Source organism: Pituophis catenifer, unplaced genomic scaffold (genome assembly GCF_029215685.1).
Source record: "Pituophis catenifer annectens isolate HBS135680 unplaced genomic scaffold, rPitCat1.0.hap2 SCAF_19, whole genome shotgun sequence".
In the NCBI taxonomy this organism is placed as follows: Eukaryota; Metazoa; Chordata; class Lepidosauria; order Squamata; family Colubridae; genus Pituophis; species Pituophis catenifer.
Genome location: NW_027256899.1, coordinates 654,996 through 672,031, shown reverse-complemented (window position 1 = coordinate 672,031; position 17,036 = coordinate 654,996). Strand labels below are relative to the sequence as shown.

At 39.2% G+C, this 17,036-nt stretch overlaps 1 protein-coding gene across 1 annotated transcript in view; it reads right to left on the bottom strand.

Annotated features, from left to right (window-relative positions):
* Positions 1-201: 201 nt before the first annotated feature.
* The window catches only part of LOC139326227 (vomeronasal type-2 receptor 26-like), a 29,908-nt gene continuing 13,073 nt past the window's right edge, over positions 202-17,036 (bottom strand). Inside the window, exons 4-6 of the mRNA XM_070956382.1 lie at positions 5,934-6,146; positions 5,313-5,439; positions 202-1,112 (exon numbers count right to left, since the gene is read on the bottom strand). Coding sequence (XP_070812483.1) covers positions 202-1,112; positions 5,313-5,439; positions 5,934-6,146 — 1,251 coding nt within the window. The remainder of the gene's footprint in view (positions 1,113-5,312; positions 5,440-5,933; positions 6,147-17,036) is intronic.

The window sequence follows — 17,036 nt, the reverse complement described above, 5'->3', positions numbered from 1 at the left end:
AGTTGAAATTCCTCAGTCTCACATTTACACATTTCTTCTGGCTGTAAGCTGTTCTTTTGTGAAGGATTCAATAATTTCCAAATTTGAAACATATACATATGATTTTCTTTGACTCCTGCATACTATCTAAATGGAAAGAATATCTCCTTTCAAATAAATGAACCATTAACAATTCTTCCAATATCACAATGGTGTTATATCTCATGTTTTTACATTTGTTCTGGCTGTGAGCTGCTCCTTTGTGTTGAGGTCTGGCCTCAGAAGGATAATGTAGCACTTGGGGATGAAGATGCAGCCCAGCAGACCAGCACTGGAGGCCAGGATGGAGAAGACCTGCACAGCCACCATGGATTTCCCTTTGGTGCTCAGGTAGGTGGGCACAAAAGTCACCCAGACACTGCAGAAGACCAGCATGCTGAAGGTGATCAGCTTGGCTTCGTTGAAGGCCCCAGGCAGATTCCTGGCCAGGAAAGCCACCGTGAAGCAGATGGCAGCCAGGAAGCCCATGTAGCTGAGGGTGACGTAGAACATGACAACGGCCCCTTCGTTGCATTGCAGGATGATCTCTCCAGGCTGGGAGTGGAGGTCAGAGTCAGGGAAGGGGGCAGAAACTCCCAGCCAGATGGAGCAGATGATAATTTGGACAGCAGAAGAAGAAAGGATGATGGAGTTGGCCAAGCTCTTTCCCAACCATCTCTTCACCCGGTTTCCTGGTTTTGTGGCCAGGAAAGCCAACACAACTGTGATGGTTTTGGCCAAGAGAGAAGAAACGGCAACTGAGAAGATGAGGCTGAAGGCTGTTTGTCGGAGAAGGCAGGTGGCTTTCCTTGGTTGACCAATGAAGAGAGAAGGAGACAAGAAGCAAAGCAGGAGGGAGACCAGGAGGATGTAGGAGAGGTCCCGGTTGTTGGCTTTGACAATGGGAGTTTCTCGGTATTTAATAAAGATGATTAAAACAAGGTCCGTGATTAAGAACAAGAGTAGGGCAAAAGAGACCAGGATGATGCCCAGATGTTCTTCATAAGACAGGAAGTTTATAATTTTGGGGATACATTGGACTCGGTCCTCATTTGGATATTTATCATTTGGACACTTGGTGCATTTTTGTGTATCTGAGAAAGCCAAAAAGCAATATTTCTTTAATATACTGGGTTTTTTACATTTCAAGAAATACCCTTTTTGGATGACAGCTGTTACCAGGGGCATTTTCCAAGAAGTATTTCTTAGCTATTTCATTAAAAAGAGCATAAGAAGGATACTTTTTTTAATTAAAAAATGTAGCTAGGGGTATGAAGTTGGAGGAAGTCCTAGGGTGTTAATTATTTCCTGTGTAATGTGTAGAATCTTCATAGGAATCTGCATTATTAGAGGTAAATACTGCATCATATAATCGTTTTAGGCAAACATCTTGAGTCCTGCCACATGGCCGTTAATATCCTGGACTTGGAGGATACATACAGTATCCTGTAACATCTGGAAGCAACCTGGAATTAAGGAGAAACTTCCTATCACTGAGAGCAATTAACCAGTGGAACAGCTGGCCTTCAGAAGTTGTGGGTGCTTCAACATTGGAGGTTTTTAAGAAGAGACTGCACACTTGTCTGAAGTGGTATAGGGTATAGGGGGTGGACTATGTTGTGGTTCGCCAGCAGCCTGCGGAGCTGGAAGCGGAGGCTGAGGAAGAACAGGGGTCAGTCCTGGAGGCTGGGGAAGGCCCGGATGAGGGCTCTGCATCAGAGGCAGAGATGGGGCCAGGGCCATCGGGGAGTGAGGTGCGGACTCCAGAGCCTCCAGAGACTGATAGGAATGAGCCAGAGGAACAGGAGGAGCCTGTTCCTAATGCCCGCATGAGAAGAGCTGCCAGAAGGCAAGAGCAGCTCTGGCAAAGAGGACAAGTTGGGAGTAGGGCCAAGAGATGGTTGGCCCCTCCCATAAGGCTTAAAACAGACCAGCAATGGCGTTTGGGCTTTGCTGGAAAACGTTGGTAGCTTTGTCTTCTTCTTCGTCTATGTCTTGCATTTATTTTTCTATCTGCGACTTCTGAACGTTTGCCAAGGCCTTTGGCACTTTGCCCAATTGGACAAAGGTTTGTGATTGACAGGAATTTGTGTTGGGAGGAATTTGCTTTAATTTAGTTGAACAACGCTGGGAATGAAGTAATTCTCAGCTGTTCGAATAAAGTTTGTTTGTTTTTTCACTGACTGATTTTCCTACTACTTACTTGGGCCTGGGTCACAACAGACTAAGAGACCTCCAAGCTCCCTTCCAGCTCTATTCTATTCTGACTGATTGATTGATTGATTGATTGATTGATTGATCTACATGACTGACAGAATATTTGTGTAATGAGTTCCCCCCATAACTATCCACAGCACCAGATTATGGCCCAGTGACACCCTCTCAGTGATCCTCAAGGAGAGGATCCAATATACAGTGGATTGAAAGATCTTTCAGAAAGTGGACCTAAAACAATTCATCAAGTTTCAGAGAACTCAGATGTTCCTAAAATAAGGTGACCAGACGTCCCGCTTTTGGCGGGACAGTCCCGCTTTTGAGCAATTTGTCCCGCGTCCCGCGGCGTTTCAAAAAAGTCCCGATTTTTCTTGAGCCCCAGCTGATGGCTAGAAGAAAAAAAAACTGTTTAAACTCTTGCCCGGGGCTTCAAAGGGCCGCCCTACAGGCAATCAGTGTAAAGCAGTTTTTTTTTCCCCTAGCTAAGCTTCAGAAACGAAAACGAAACCGAAACCAGGGTCTTTGGTGCAGCGTGACAAAATGAGGCAGAGAGAGATTTATTTTTATTTTTCCTCCCCAAAAAAGGTAGGTGAAAAACTGCAAACATGGGAAATTTAGGAGGAGAGTTCAAGATTTTAAAACACAAAGGAAAAAAAGCTGTATTTAACTAGGGAATTGTAATAATTGAGATACTATTAATTGTATATTGTGTTGAAAGCAGAAATGGTTAAGTTGTGGTTCGGAGGAATATATGGGAGAAATTATTTGGTTTATTATTATTGGTAAATATAATTAATTGATTTGTAAGAAATTGGATTGCATGGAAATAATTGGAATATTCATGTTCATATTGATTAATATACAAAAAAGATAGTTTTATAACTAATTGATTTATATTAAAATGTTGAATTTGTATTAAACAACTGTATTACATAATTACATAATTAAACAATGTGAGGATGGATATAAAAATAGATGACAATGGGAAGGGGTATAATATAGAATAGAAGGGAAAAATTGAATTTGATTAAGATTAGAGATGAGGATGAAGGGTAATATTGGTTTTTTTTAAAAATAGATGAGGAATAAATATGGCAAAAAGGAAATATAGAAATTGTAAATTTAATTGAAATGACTAACCGCTGTTTAAATTTGTGAACCAGCCAAATATTCTGTTCAAAGAAAATACATTGTATGTTTGTATGTGTGTTTCTAATTATTGCTATTTATTCATATTTGTTCTCTTTTATTCTTTAAAGTTTAACAATTCATTCTTTATCTTAATATCTTTATATTTGCTTGGGGTTGGCTTTCTTCCCTTTCATCTTTTTTATTGTACAGCAATCTTTCTCCTCAAACCTACCACCTCTCTCTTTTCTTTCCTTCTTACTTTCTCTTCCCCCCACCCTCTTTTTCTCCTCCCTACTTCCTCTTTCTTTCTCCTTCTCCTCCTCTCTTCCTCCCTCTCTTACCCTCACTCCTACTCTAATTTCCATTCCTTCATCCCTCTCTATTGCTGTAATCCTTTAATGCATATGGACTACTCAGAGGGCTGAAAAAGTTATTTTTGACTGGTCCTCACACTTTTGACCAGTCCTCGAACTTATGACTGTCCTCACATTTTACATTTTTGCCCTATCTTGTCATCATGGTGAAGAGAAGCAGTTGTGAAATGAGTGACATGGTTGTTAAGAATGCTGCATGGGCATAAATGTGAGGATGGTCATAAGTGTGAGGACCAGTCAAAAGTGTGAGGACCTGTCAGAAATGACTTTTTTCAGCTCTCTGGTTAGTCCTTTTGTGCATATGGACTACTCAGAGGACTGAAAAAGTTATTTTTGACTGGTCCTCACACTTTTGACCAGTCCTCGAACTTACGACTGTCCTCACATTTTACATTTTTGCCCTATTTTGTCACTATGTTGAAGAGAAGCAGTTGTGAAATGAGTGACATGGTTGTTAAGAATGCTGCCCGGGCATAAATGTGAGGATGGTCATAAGTGTGAGGACCAGTCAAAAGTGCGAGGACCTGTCAGAAATGACTTTTTTCAGCCCTCTGGTTAATCCTTTTGTGCATATGGACTACTCAGAGGGCTGTAAAAGTTATTTTTGACTGGTCCTCGCACTTTTGACCAGTCCTCGAACTTACGACTGTCCTCACATTTTACATTTTTGCCCTATCTTGTCATCATGGTGAAGAGAAGCAGTTGTGAAATGAGTGACATGGTTGTTAAGAATGCTGCCCGGGCATAAATGTGAGGATGGTCATAAGTGTGAGGACCAGTCAAAAGTGTGAGGACCTGTCAGAAATGACTTTCCAGCCCTCTGAGTAGTCCCTATACACATAGCCATGGCCACCCGGTCACATGACCAGCTAGCCACGCCCACCCAGTCACATGGCCTCCAAGCCATGCCCACACAATAAGCCACGCCCACAATGGTGTCCCTCTTACCAATGTTAAAATCTGTTCACCTTACCCTATACACATAGCCATGGCCACCCGGTCACATGACCAGCTAGCCACGCCCACCCAGTCACATGACCAGCTAGCCACGCCCACAAAATAAGCCACGCCCACAATGTCCCTCTTTACCAATGTTAAAATCTGGTCACCTTATCCTAAAAAGATAAACATAGCAGCACATATGCAACAGTGGTGGGTTTCCCGTGGTTTGGACCAGTTCGCAAGGACCAGTAGTAAAACCGGTAGGAGGCTCCGCCCACTGACCCGGACGTCATCATAGGCGATCTGCACATGTGTAGAAGTGCACACGCTCCCATTGTGAACTGGTGGTAAAGGTAAGCAGAACCCAGCCCTGAAATCCAAACTAAAAAGCAGAAGAGATATTTCCTCTGCTGTTAGTAAAGCTTGCCCAGTCTGCCACCCCTCCTCCCATCTCTTCCCAGCCCCTCCTTCCAAGTCTTTTTGATTTACTTCCGTTTAGATAAGAAATTGTGCAGGTTAAAAATAAAAAAAATACAGGTGAGCTTCAATCTGTCTTTTAACTTGCACTTTCATGAAAAGGTTCTGGATGGATCCAAGTCCACAAAGCCTCCCATTTTCCTCAGTGTGACCCACCTTCCTGAGTGGAGAAAGTCCCCTCCGGACAAGGAACGCAGTCATAGCAGCAAACTGGCTCTCCTTCTCGAGCCCTCTTGACAAATCCAGGATGACAACTTTCCATACATTTGGACTGAGGCAGGGACTGAGCAGAAAAACAAGGAATGCCAAAGAAAATACGTTAGGACTCTCCATCCATGGAAAATGGAGGTAGAAATGGATGGAGACAAGTAGCCTCTGGTCTTCATTGGGGTAAATATGAAATCTCTGACTACTTCTAAACAGATGCAGGAGGTAAAACAACTGGCAGATTCTTCCTTTAGTTCCTCCCTTTTTCTTTTGGAATTAAACAATGAAGTACAATGAAGTACTTTTCTACTTCCATTAGAATTCCATTAGATTTTTTAATGTAGAGTAAAACTATGATGAAGAAAGAAACCTCTGACCAGTAAAATCTTGAAAGACTTCCATAAAACATGGCAAAGCCACTCCACTTAGGTCCCGTCTGTTGAAGAGCTTCCATGAGATGACACCACCTGGCATGGGAGGCCAACCACCCTGGAGACTCCAGGCTTTCCCCACTTGAAATGGGACCTCAGGCTTTGGAAAAGAGAGAAAAGTCACAAAAATTTCTCTCACCTTATTGAGCAACTTTAGCCGTGAAAGAGCATCTTGGTCGATAAAAAGTTTCTGTCTTTCAAAATTCGCCAGAGTCTCTAGCCTGGGATCCTCCTTGGGGAGAACCAAGAAGCCTTCAATGCCCAGATCTGCTATTATCTCTCCATTTTGGTCCAAGTACAGTTTGCTATCAGAAATATTCCAAAATTCATTCTTCTCCAGAAAGGGATGAAACTAGAATGGGAACATCCAGGAATTTGAAAAACAGAGAACCTTGTTTTTTATCCCACATTGAATCTTTCTTCTACAATTGTGTAATCTCCAAATATGCTTAATTAGGATATAAATGCTGCCATTATCTTCAAAAGTGAATGAAAAAGTTGGAGAAAAATTTGTCGATCATATACTGACAAAATATAGAGAAAATATAATTGACACAATTGATCAATTTTAGGGAACAATCTAGAGCAGATGACAAATAAAATGAACAGGGAAAGAAAAAAGATTATTCATAAACTCTTAACAACAGGTTGATTCCCAGAAACATGGGATTATCCAGAAAAAAGTTGCCAGGCTAATCTTCTCCCTGGTCATCCTGATAGAAAACACCTCCAGATGTGCTAATTCTACTTAATTGTAATGTGACATTAACAACATTTTGCAGATCTGAAAGAACAAATCTCCCACCAACTCTTTTCTCAGCCTGAAAAGTTAGCCAGGATCCTTTCTGAGTTTCTTTCTCTCCCATTATGCAGCTGCAGGATTCTCCCCTCTTCTCTGATCCTTCCCTAGGCAGCCTCTCTTCCCCTCATCCCAAAAGTCATCCTCACACATCATTACACTTCCTAAATAGATTATGGGAAGACTGGTGACATAACTGGATTTCAGTAAAGGACTCTGTAAGGTAAGGTGACCAGATTTTAACATTGGTAAAGAGGGACATTGTGGGTGTGGCTTATTTTGTGAGCGTGGCTAGCTGGTCATGTGACTGGGTGGGCGTGGCTAGCTGGTCATGTGACTGGGTGGGCGTGGCTAGCTGTTCATGTGACCGGGTGGCCGTGGCTATGTGTATAGGGTAAGGTGAACAGATTTTAACATTGGTAAGAAGGACACCATTGTGGGCGTGACTTATTGTGTGGGCGTGGCTTGGAGGCCATGTGACTGGGTGGGCGTGGCTAGCTGGTCATGTGACTGGGTGGCCATGGCTATGTGTATAGGGACTACTCAGAGGGCTGAAAAGTCATTTCTGACAGGTCCTCACACTTTTGACTGGTCCTCACACTTATGACCATCCTCACATTTATGCCCGTGCAGTATTCTTAACAACCATGTCACTCATTTCACAACTGCTTCTCTTCACCATGGTGATAAGACTGGGCAAAAAATGTAAAATGTGAGGACAGTCGTAAGTTTGAGGACTGGACAAAAGTGCGAGGACCAATCAAAAATAACTTTTTCAGCCCTCTGAGTAGTCCATATGCACAAAAGGACTAACCAGAGGGCTGAAAAAAGTCATTTCTGACAGGTCCTCGCACTTTTGACTGGTCCTCACACTTATGACCATCCTCACATTTATGCCCGGGCAGCATTCTTAACAACCATGTCACTCATTTCACAACTGCTTCTCTTCACCATGGTGATAAGATAGGGAAAAAAACGTAAAATGTGAGGACAGTCGTAAGTTCGAGGACTGGTCAAAAGTGCGAGGACCAGTCAAAAATAACTTTTTCAGCCCTCTGAGTAGTCCATATGCATAAAAGGATACAGCAATAGAGAGGGATGAAGGAAGGGAAGGGAAATTAGAGTAGGAGTGAGGGTAAGAGGGGGAGGAAGAGAGGAGGAGAAGGAGAAAGGAAGAGGAAGTAGGGAGGAGAAGAAGAGGGTGGGAAGAGAAAGTAAGAAGGAAAGAAAAGAGAGAGATGGTAGGTTTGAGGAGAAAGATTGCTGTACAATAAAAAAGATGAAAGGGAAGAAAGCCAACCCCAAACAAATATAAAGATATTAAGATAAAGAATGAATGGTTAAACTTTAAAGAATAAAAGAGAACAAATATGAATAAATAGCAGTAATTAGAAACACACATACAAACATACAATTTATTTTCTTTGAACAGACTATTTGGCCGGTTCACAAATTTAAACAGTGTTTAGTCACTTCAATTAAATTTACAATTTCTATATTTCCTTTTTGCCATATTTATTCCTCATCTATTTTTTTAAAAAAACCAATATTACCCTTCATCCTCATCTCTAATCTTAATCAAATTCAATTTTTCCCTTCTATTCTATATTATACCCCTTCCCATTGTCATCTATTTTTATATCCATCCTCACATTGTTTTTTTTGTTTTTTTTTTATTGCAAAAGTTTTACAATTACATTTTCACCCCTTTTCCCCCCCACCTCCCCCCCAAACTTCCCAACCTCCCTAACCCTCCCTAACCCTCCCCTCCCCCCAGACTTCCCAACCTCCCTAACCCTCCCTAACCCTCCCCTCCCCCCAGACTTCCCTATAATATACTCATAATCATGAAGAATCCTAATATAACACATATATATAAACTTGAGCCCCTCCCTCCCCTGTATAATTTTTCTCTTTATCTCATTACTTTAAAAAATTTCTAGTACATTATTTTCAAGTAAAAGCTATTTGATACTTTCTAGTTTGATATTTGTTCTGAACATATTCTATCCACTTTTTCCATTCCCACTCATAAGTCTCTTGTGAACAGTCTTTTTATCTCATTACTTTAAAAAATTTCTAGTACATTATTTTCAAGTAAAAGCTATTTGATACTTTCTAGTTTGATATTTGTTCTGAACATATTCTATCCACCTTTTCCATTCCCACTCATAAGTCTCTTGTGAACAGTCTTTTAAATATGCTGAAATCTTCGCCATCTCTGCAAAACTGGCCATCTTCAAAGTCCATTCCTCAATAGTGGGCAAAGCTTCATTCTTCCAGTATTTACCTATCAACAATCTTGCTGCTGTTATCATATACAATATCAATTTTGTTTCACCCAATGTAAAACCCCTAACTATACCCAGTAAAAACAGTTGTGGAGAAAATTGAATTTTTTTCTTCAAAACATTCTGCATGACCCACCAAATTTTTATCCAAAAAGCCTTAACTTTCCTACAGGTCCACCAAACATGATAATACGTAGCATCCAAACATTCACATCTCCAACATTTTGGCTGAACATTAGGGTACATACATGACAACTTTTTAGGATCTAAATGCCATCTATAAAACATTTTGTAGAAATTTTCCCTCAGGTTCTGCGACTGTGTAAATTTAACATTCTGAACCCAAATTTTTTCCCATGTTTCCAGCATCACTGGTTCTTCAAAATTCTGTGCCCACTTAATCATACAGTCTTTAACTAGTTCAGTTTCTGAATCTCTTTCTAGCAAAACATTATAAAGCCTTTTGATATGCATTGGACCTTTCTCTCTTATATGTCTAACCAATTCTTCCTCATGCAACATAATACCAGTTTTTTGGTCCTCTTTCCATCTCAGTTGTAATTGATTATATTGTAGCCAAGTTAAATTAATCCCTTCATCCAACAGTGTCTGCAATGTCTTCAGCTGCCATCTGCCCGCATCTGTAAAAAGAACCTCTTTATATAAAAACCCCCCGAGTGACATTATATTTGTATTCCACAAAGTATGACCAAGATCCAGCCATAGCGGTATTTTATAATCCCATTTGAGTCGGTGCTTCTTCCAAACTCTCATCAAAGAATCTCTAAGTATATGACTTTTAAATACTTTATCTACTTTGTCGTCATAAAATAAGTAAGCATGCCATCCAAATTCAAGATCAAAACTTTCTGCATTCAATATTCCAGTCTTTTTCCTTCCAAACCAATCACTTGTTAAAGTTAAAGCTGCCGCATCATAATATAGCTGTAGGTTTGGAAGTTTAAGACCTCCTCTTTCTGGAACATCTTGCATAATTTTCAATTTCACTCTCGGCTTCTTCTCGTTCCAGACAAACTTATTCACTCCAGATTGCCAAACTTTCAATTGTTTATCACTTTTAAGCACCGGAATCATTTGAAACAAAAAAAGAAATCTTGGCAAAATGTTCATCTTAACTGCTGCTATTCTTCCAAGTAAAGACAGCTGCAGTTTTTTCCAAATCTCCATGTCTTTCTGCACCTCTCGCCACAACACCTCATAGTTATTTTGAAACAATTTCATGTTTGATTCTGCAACCTGAACTCCTAGATATTTTACCTTAGGTACAGTCTCAAAACCTGCCCTCCTTTCAAGCTCATGTTTACGATCTTGTGTCATGTTTTTAACTATCATTTTAGTCTTTTTTGGATTCAGTCTAAAACCTGAGACTTTACCATAGTCTTGTATAATGTCCTTCATCAGGATTATTGATTCCATTGGTTGTGATAGGGTAACAACCAGATCATCTGCAAATGCCTTTATTCTGTAATCCTCTTGCCTAATCATTATTCCTTTCAAGGTATTAGAGTCCCGTATTGTATTTAACAAGACTTCTAGTGTTAGAATAAATAAAAGTGGGGACAACGGACATCCCTGTCTTGTTCCTTTTTCAATTTTAAACTCTGTTGTCAAACTTCCATTAATGATGATCTGTGCCTTTTGCTCTTGGTAAATTGCTGAAATCGCCTGTATAAATTGATCCCCAAAATCCATCTTTTTTAAAGTCTTTAGTAGAAAATTCCAATCAACTCTATCAAAGGCCTTCTCTGCGTCCAAAAAGACCAGCACTGCAGGAATCTGTTTATTCTTCTCAAGATATTCCAATAAATCTATTACTTGCCTTACATTGTCCTTCATGTGTCTGCCCTCGATAAATCCCGCTTGGTCCTCATGAATCACCTTTTGGATTACTGGCATCAACCTGTTGGCTAATACTTTCGCATAGATTTTATAATCTGTATTCAAAAGAGATATTGGTCTATAATTCTCTGGTTTTTTAGGACCAACTTGTTCTTTTGGTATCAAAGATATGTAAGCTGTTGTCCATGATGGGGGTATTTTACCCCCTTGTTGAATATTGCAAAATAAATCTCTAAGTTGTTCCACCATTTCAGCTTGCAAGGTTTTGTAATACACTGCAGTCAAACCATCCGTACCAGGAGCTTTGGCTGTTTTTAACTGTTTAATTGCTACTATTATCTCCTCCTCTGTTATAGGATAATTCATTCTTTCCTTTTGTTGATCAGTAATTTTTGTAACTCTTTTATCGTTTAAGTATTTTTCTATAAGTCCATTCTGCACCTCCTCCTTAGCATATAATTTGGTATAATAGTCCACAAAAGCTTCTTTAATTAATTTTTGTTGAAAAATTTCTTTCCCTCCAATATCAATACTATCTATAGTCCGTATACTTTGTTTTTTCCTCAATGTGTAAGCCAACCATCTGCCCGGTTTATTAGCGTTGCAAAATGTATTATGCTTCGCATATTGTAAATTTGTTGCAACTTGTTCCTCCATAAGCATTTGAAATTGGTCTCTCAAAAGTTTTATAGCACTGCTTATTCTTTCATCTGTTGGATTTTTAATAAGTAACTGTTCTTTATTCTTTATTTCTATTTCCAATTCAGATCTTTTCTTTTGTCGAAACAGTCTATGTTTAGAGTTCATGTAGATAAGTACCCCTCTCATATAAGCTTTACTTGCGTCCCAGACAATTTCAATTGGGGTACCTTTATTCAGATTTATTTCAAAAAATTCTTTCAGATGCTTTTTAAGTTCTGTTGTATTTTTTTCATATCTAAACAAGTTCTCATTTAATCTCCAGGAACGTCTCTCAACCTTATCCATCTCAATTTCTATCCATACTGGGCTGTGGTCAGTCAAAGTTCTTGGAAAAATCTTTGTTCTTTTTGTCTTGACAAGTAAATCATCTGACAACAAGATAAAGTCAATCCTAGAGAAGGATCTGTGTCTATCAGAAAAGAAAGTGTAGTCCAGTTCTTTTGGATTATGTATTCTCCAAACATCTTTTAGTTCCATATCTTCTTTCATGTCAAAAAAAGTCTGTGGTAGTCTGATTCTAGACTTTGCCAAACTCTTTTTATCTAATTTAGAATCAATTACTCCATTCCAGTCTCCCATAATTAAAATAGATCTGTAATCCCATTGCGGTATTTTGGTATGTAGCATCTTGTAGAAATAGTCCTGTTGTTGATTGGGAGCATAAATTCCAATCAAAAGAATTTGGCCCTTTGCCGTAAGCAATTCAATTGCTACAAACCTACCATCTTCATCTGTCTCTATAACTTTAGCTGTTAATTTTTTATTTACATAGATAACCACACCATTCTTTTTTTGCGAAGTTGAAGATATAAAATGTGTTCCTAGTTTGGAGTTTATCAGATATTTTTGATCTTGAGTTGTAATATGCGTTTCTTGTAAACAAATTATATCATTATTAAATTGTTTCAAATATGTAAATAATTTCTTCCTTTTCTGTGCTGAATTCAACCCATTAACATTCCAAGATAAACACTTAAAGGTCATGAGCCTCTTTTCGGAGCACAGAGCAAAATACTTGAAGATCATCCGAAAGCTTCGATTTCGCTCCTCCCATCGCTCCAATCTCTTGTGCAGTACTCTTAACTGCCTCCTTGTCTTGTCTTTCCTGTTGTTGTTGTTGCTTTTGTTTAAGTAACTTAGATTGAGCTCTAGTTATACGTTGATCCTTAGATTCAATCATCCGAACCGAGTCCAAAATTGGAGAAGATTCCAGCAAGGGCTCATCCAAAAAACCTCCTTCTGCACCTTGCACTCCTTCTAATTCCTGCTTGGACTGTTCTTGCAATTTTCGTTGAGGTTGCTTCTCTTCACTCTCTTTAATCTCCAAAACTGTAGATGTACGTGGAGATGGTGTTCTTTCCTTAAGAATAGTAGTATAAAAGTGTTGTGCCTTCTCCACGGTATTCAAACGGCATCTTTCTCCCTTGTATCTGAAAATTATCCCAGCTGGTGCGTCCCACCGGAAGGGTATCTGTAAATTTTGCAATTCCTTAACAAGAAAGCCAAATTCTTTTCTAGCTTTCAACATTTTAGGAGGCAATTCTTTATAAATTCCAATTCGTGAGCCCCCGACTTGTACAGAAGTGTAAAAGGATTTTTGCAGGATATCATTTCTTATTTCTCTTTCTGTAAAATATATGACCACATCTCTAGGTAATTGTCTTTGTCTGGCCACCCAAGAGTTCACTCTGTAAATTTTGTCTATTTTATGAAAAACCACATCAGGATTAACTTGTAGAATCTTAGCCAAGGCCTCAGAACAGACTTGTCTGAAATCCTGTCTTTCCTCCTCTCGAATTCCCCGAAGCCGTATAGCGAACTCCATTGCCCTGAATTGTATCATAACAATCTCGTCTTCAACTCTCTGCATTTTATTGTCAACATCAGCAATTTTATAATCATTGTCTTTCATCTTTACATTAACTTCTGATTTAAGTTCTTCAACTTTAGAATCAACTTTCCCAATAAATTCTGCCAGGCCAGATGCCACTTCTGATATTTTTTTGGTCACCTTATTTTGATTCTGTTTCACCATATCTTTAACTTCATTAATTTCCTGCATAAATTCCTGATGTGATTTTTGAAGTTTATCATCTATCCCCTGATGTGATTTTTGAAGTTTGTCATCTATCTCCTGTTGAGATTTTTGAAATTTATCATCCAGAGTTTTAGAAATAAATTCTTTTAAATCTCCCACATCAAATTCTCTTTTTTGAGTCTGTAACTGTTGAGCAGGGGGAAGCTGCGTTTCATGTTTGTGTGTGGGGGATCCCCCCCCTGTTGCCTTCCCTTCCTGCTTCTTTGAAGCCATCGTGCCACGTAAGCTAGTTTTTCTGAAGAGGGAAATTCCTTTTCCTTTCCCTCTTCCACAGAAACTTCTAAAAAAGTCCCCCAGATTTAATCAAGTGAAACTGAAGTAAAACAAAGTCAAATTTTAGAAAAAGAAATTTTTTCTTTAGATAGAGCAACTTTGTAGCAGCTTTATAACTTTGTAACAAAGCAGGAAGGCTTCACAAATCCACTTTCATTAGCTCATTAACTCAAATGCTGGGCGCCATATTTTTTCAAATCACTTTCACTCACTCGCTTTCTCTTTTAAATTAAAAAGTCAACAAAGCACTAATACTTGCAATTTTCAAGTTTCTGAATTCAAGTTGATATTTCCGCTGTTTGTTAAAATTAGTTCCTTTCGCTTTAAGAGTTTGCTGCTGCCGGCTTGTTCTGCTAATTAGCAGAAACGTCCCACGCCGCCCGGAGTTTCAGCAGGTTGGAAGGGAGCCACGCCTGTTTCCTCCCCAGAAACAATTCCCTGGGGGGTTACAGGGGCTCAACCTGTGCCCTGCTGTCTCTTCTCCTTCAATCTTCAAGATTTTGGAGTTTTAGAGCCGCTCCTCGATCGCGGGGCGGCTCTACAGGCGGCGGGGCTGGCGGTCTTTAAAAAAACACCGCCGTCGCCGAGGCTCGCAAACCGGAAGTCCCCATCCTCACATTGTTTAATTATGTAATTATGTAATACAGTTGTTTAATACAAATTCAACATTTTAATATAAATCAATTAGTTATAAAACTATCTTTTTTGTATATTAATCAATATGAACATGAATATTCCAATTATTTCCATGCAATCCAATTTCTTACAAATCAATTAATTATATATACCAATAATAATAAACCAAATAATTTCCCCCATATATTCCTCTGAACCACAACTTAACCATTTCTGCTTTCAACACAATATACAATTAATAGTATCTCAATTATTACAATTCCCTAGTTAAATACAGCTTTTTTTTCTTTTGTGTTTTAAAATCTTGAACTCTCCTCCTAAATTTCCCATTGTTTGTAGTTTTTCACCTACCTTTTTTGGGGAGGAAAAATAAAAATAAAAATAAATCTCTCTCTGCCTCATTTTGTCACGTTGCACCAAAGATCCTGGTTTCGGTTTCGTTTCTGCAGCTTAGCTAGGGGGAAAAAAAACTGCTTCAGGAACTCTTTACGCTGATTGCCTGTAGGGCAGCCCTTTGAAGCCCCAGGCAAGAGTTTAAACAGTTTTTTTTTTCTAGCCATCAGCTGGGGCTCAAGAGGCAGTGGGACTCAGGAGGCCGAATGAAAAATCGGGACTTTTTTGAAACGCCGCGGGACACGGGACAAATTGCTAAAAATCGGGACTGTCCCGCCAAAAGCGGGATGTCTGGTCACCTTACTGTAAGGTCCGGCCTCAGCTCCTCATTCAGGAAAGTACAGACTCTTGAAACTTGGCCTTTCAAAAGGAAGCTTTTATTGGGAAGGAGTGGTGGAAGGACGGAATCAAAGGAGGCTCTGAGGGCTCTCAGGCAATACAGTTAGAATAAAGGAAGGTAGAAACCCTCCCAACAGTCCAGTGGGATTCAGCCAATCCGCAGGTGTGAAGATGTTATTGAACCCGCGGCTCTGAGAAAGTGATAAGGGAACTTTCCCAGGGTCATCTTCTGACACATGGCCCTCCCTCCCCTTACGCTCCCCAAAAGGTGAGAAAATGCCAGGCCGCTTAGGCGCCAGGCTAAAGGTTATAAATCAATCAGCTGCAGGATACAAGATACATGGGGGGAGGAAAGGGTAGAAGGTAAAGTATAAATGTAATCCAGGATCCCCTCCTTCCCCCAAAGAAAGGCAGATTCATAGATCTGACAGACTCACAAACAATTGTGTGATGTGATTAGAAACCTGAGGGACGGATGGTATGATAACTAAGTGGATAAAAACTGTCTTCAAAATGATACACAAATAGTTTTTAACCCTTTTCAATCTTTCCTAGGAAACCTGAAGGTGATGGGTAACAATTTGCCATTGGTCATCAATTTGTCTAAGTTGTCATTAATACAGTAATTAATACGATCTTAGAATAAGCTAATTTGATGTGATTTAAAGAATATAAAGTCTTTCAACTGACAAGCCTTATTTGAAACGTCATTTAAAACGTTTGATAAAATAACAATGGTTTTAAATCAACTTAAAGGCGATAATCAGAAGCAAGCAACAATTGTTGAATCAGATGGATTGAATGGATGGACTGGAACTTAAATTTGCTGCTGGCATCCCTGAAGGAGGAGTCTGGTTTGAAGGCAGGCTGCTTGGAGATGGCTGGAGAGGCCGTGGACCCTGAAGACTCAAAGTGGGCAGAACGGATGACTGAAGAAATGGATTCTTTCAAGAAGACTGAGGGAATGGACTTGTCATACTTAACTGGAAAACAAGTCTTAAGAGTTGTTGTGTTTCAATTTACAGGAGGTCCTGTGACTTTGGGGAATGGAAAGCAGTTGTTGGGAAAGATCCTAATTAAAAATTTAAGGAAATGAATTATTATTAAGAATCAAGCAAAGGTGTTTAAACCTGGACAGATTCTGGATGGATCAGAGATGATGATTGTGGTGGTCTGTGGTAGATAATAAGCCCCTGCAAATTTTCTCTGAGTTAAATAGAATAGCAGATAATAGACCATTTTGAAGTTTTGAAATTTAACTTTATTGTTGGATTGCCTGTTAAAAACATTTTTATATACAGCAGATAGATGATAGATGTGTAGTTTATAATTGTGGGCCAATTTTGCAAGGGGGAGAAACTATTATTGCTGTATTTTATTCAACTGGGGGGACAATACGCATGTTTTTGTCTGTTTTTAATGCACAACTTAAAAAAATATATTTTGTCTCGTTTTGTTTTGTCTTTGTAATAGTTTTATTTTCCAAAATTTGTATTTTACCTTTTTGAATAAAATAAAATTTAATAAGAGGAATATCAAGTTTCCAGAACCAATATTTATGATTAGGACAGAGAGAAGGGTACATGAGTAAAAAGCAATAGAAAAATATCTGAATTTTAGCAACTAGGACTTGACTAACAATAGAGTCTCATATAAGAACACGAATGATGTACTGGAAGAAGGATGAGGGATATCAAACTTGATATGCATGTTTGTGCAAATGATCTCAAAATCGCAGTTAACTGGAAACAGAATCTGAGTCAGCAGGGAGATGTTCATGGAAAGAAGGAAAATGCAGCCATAAGTGTTATGTATTGATACTTTTGAGCGAGAGTTTCAAACCTGCTATCG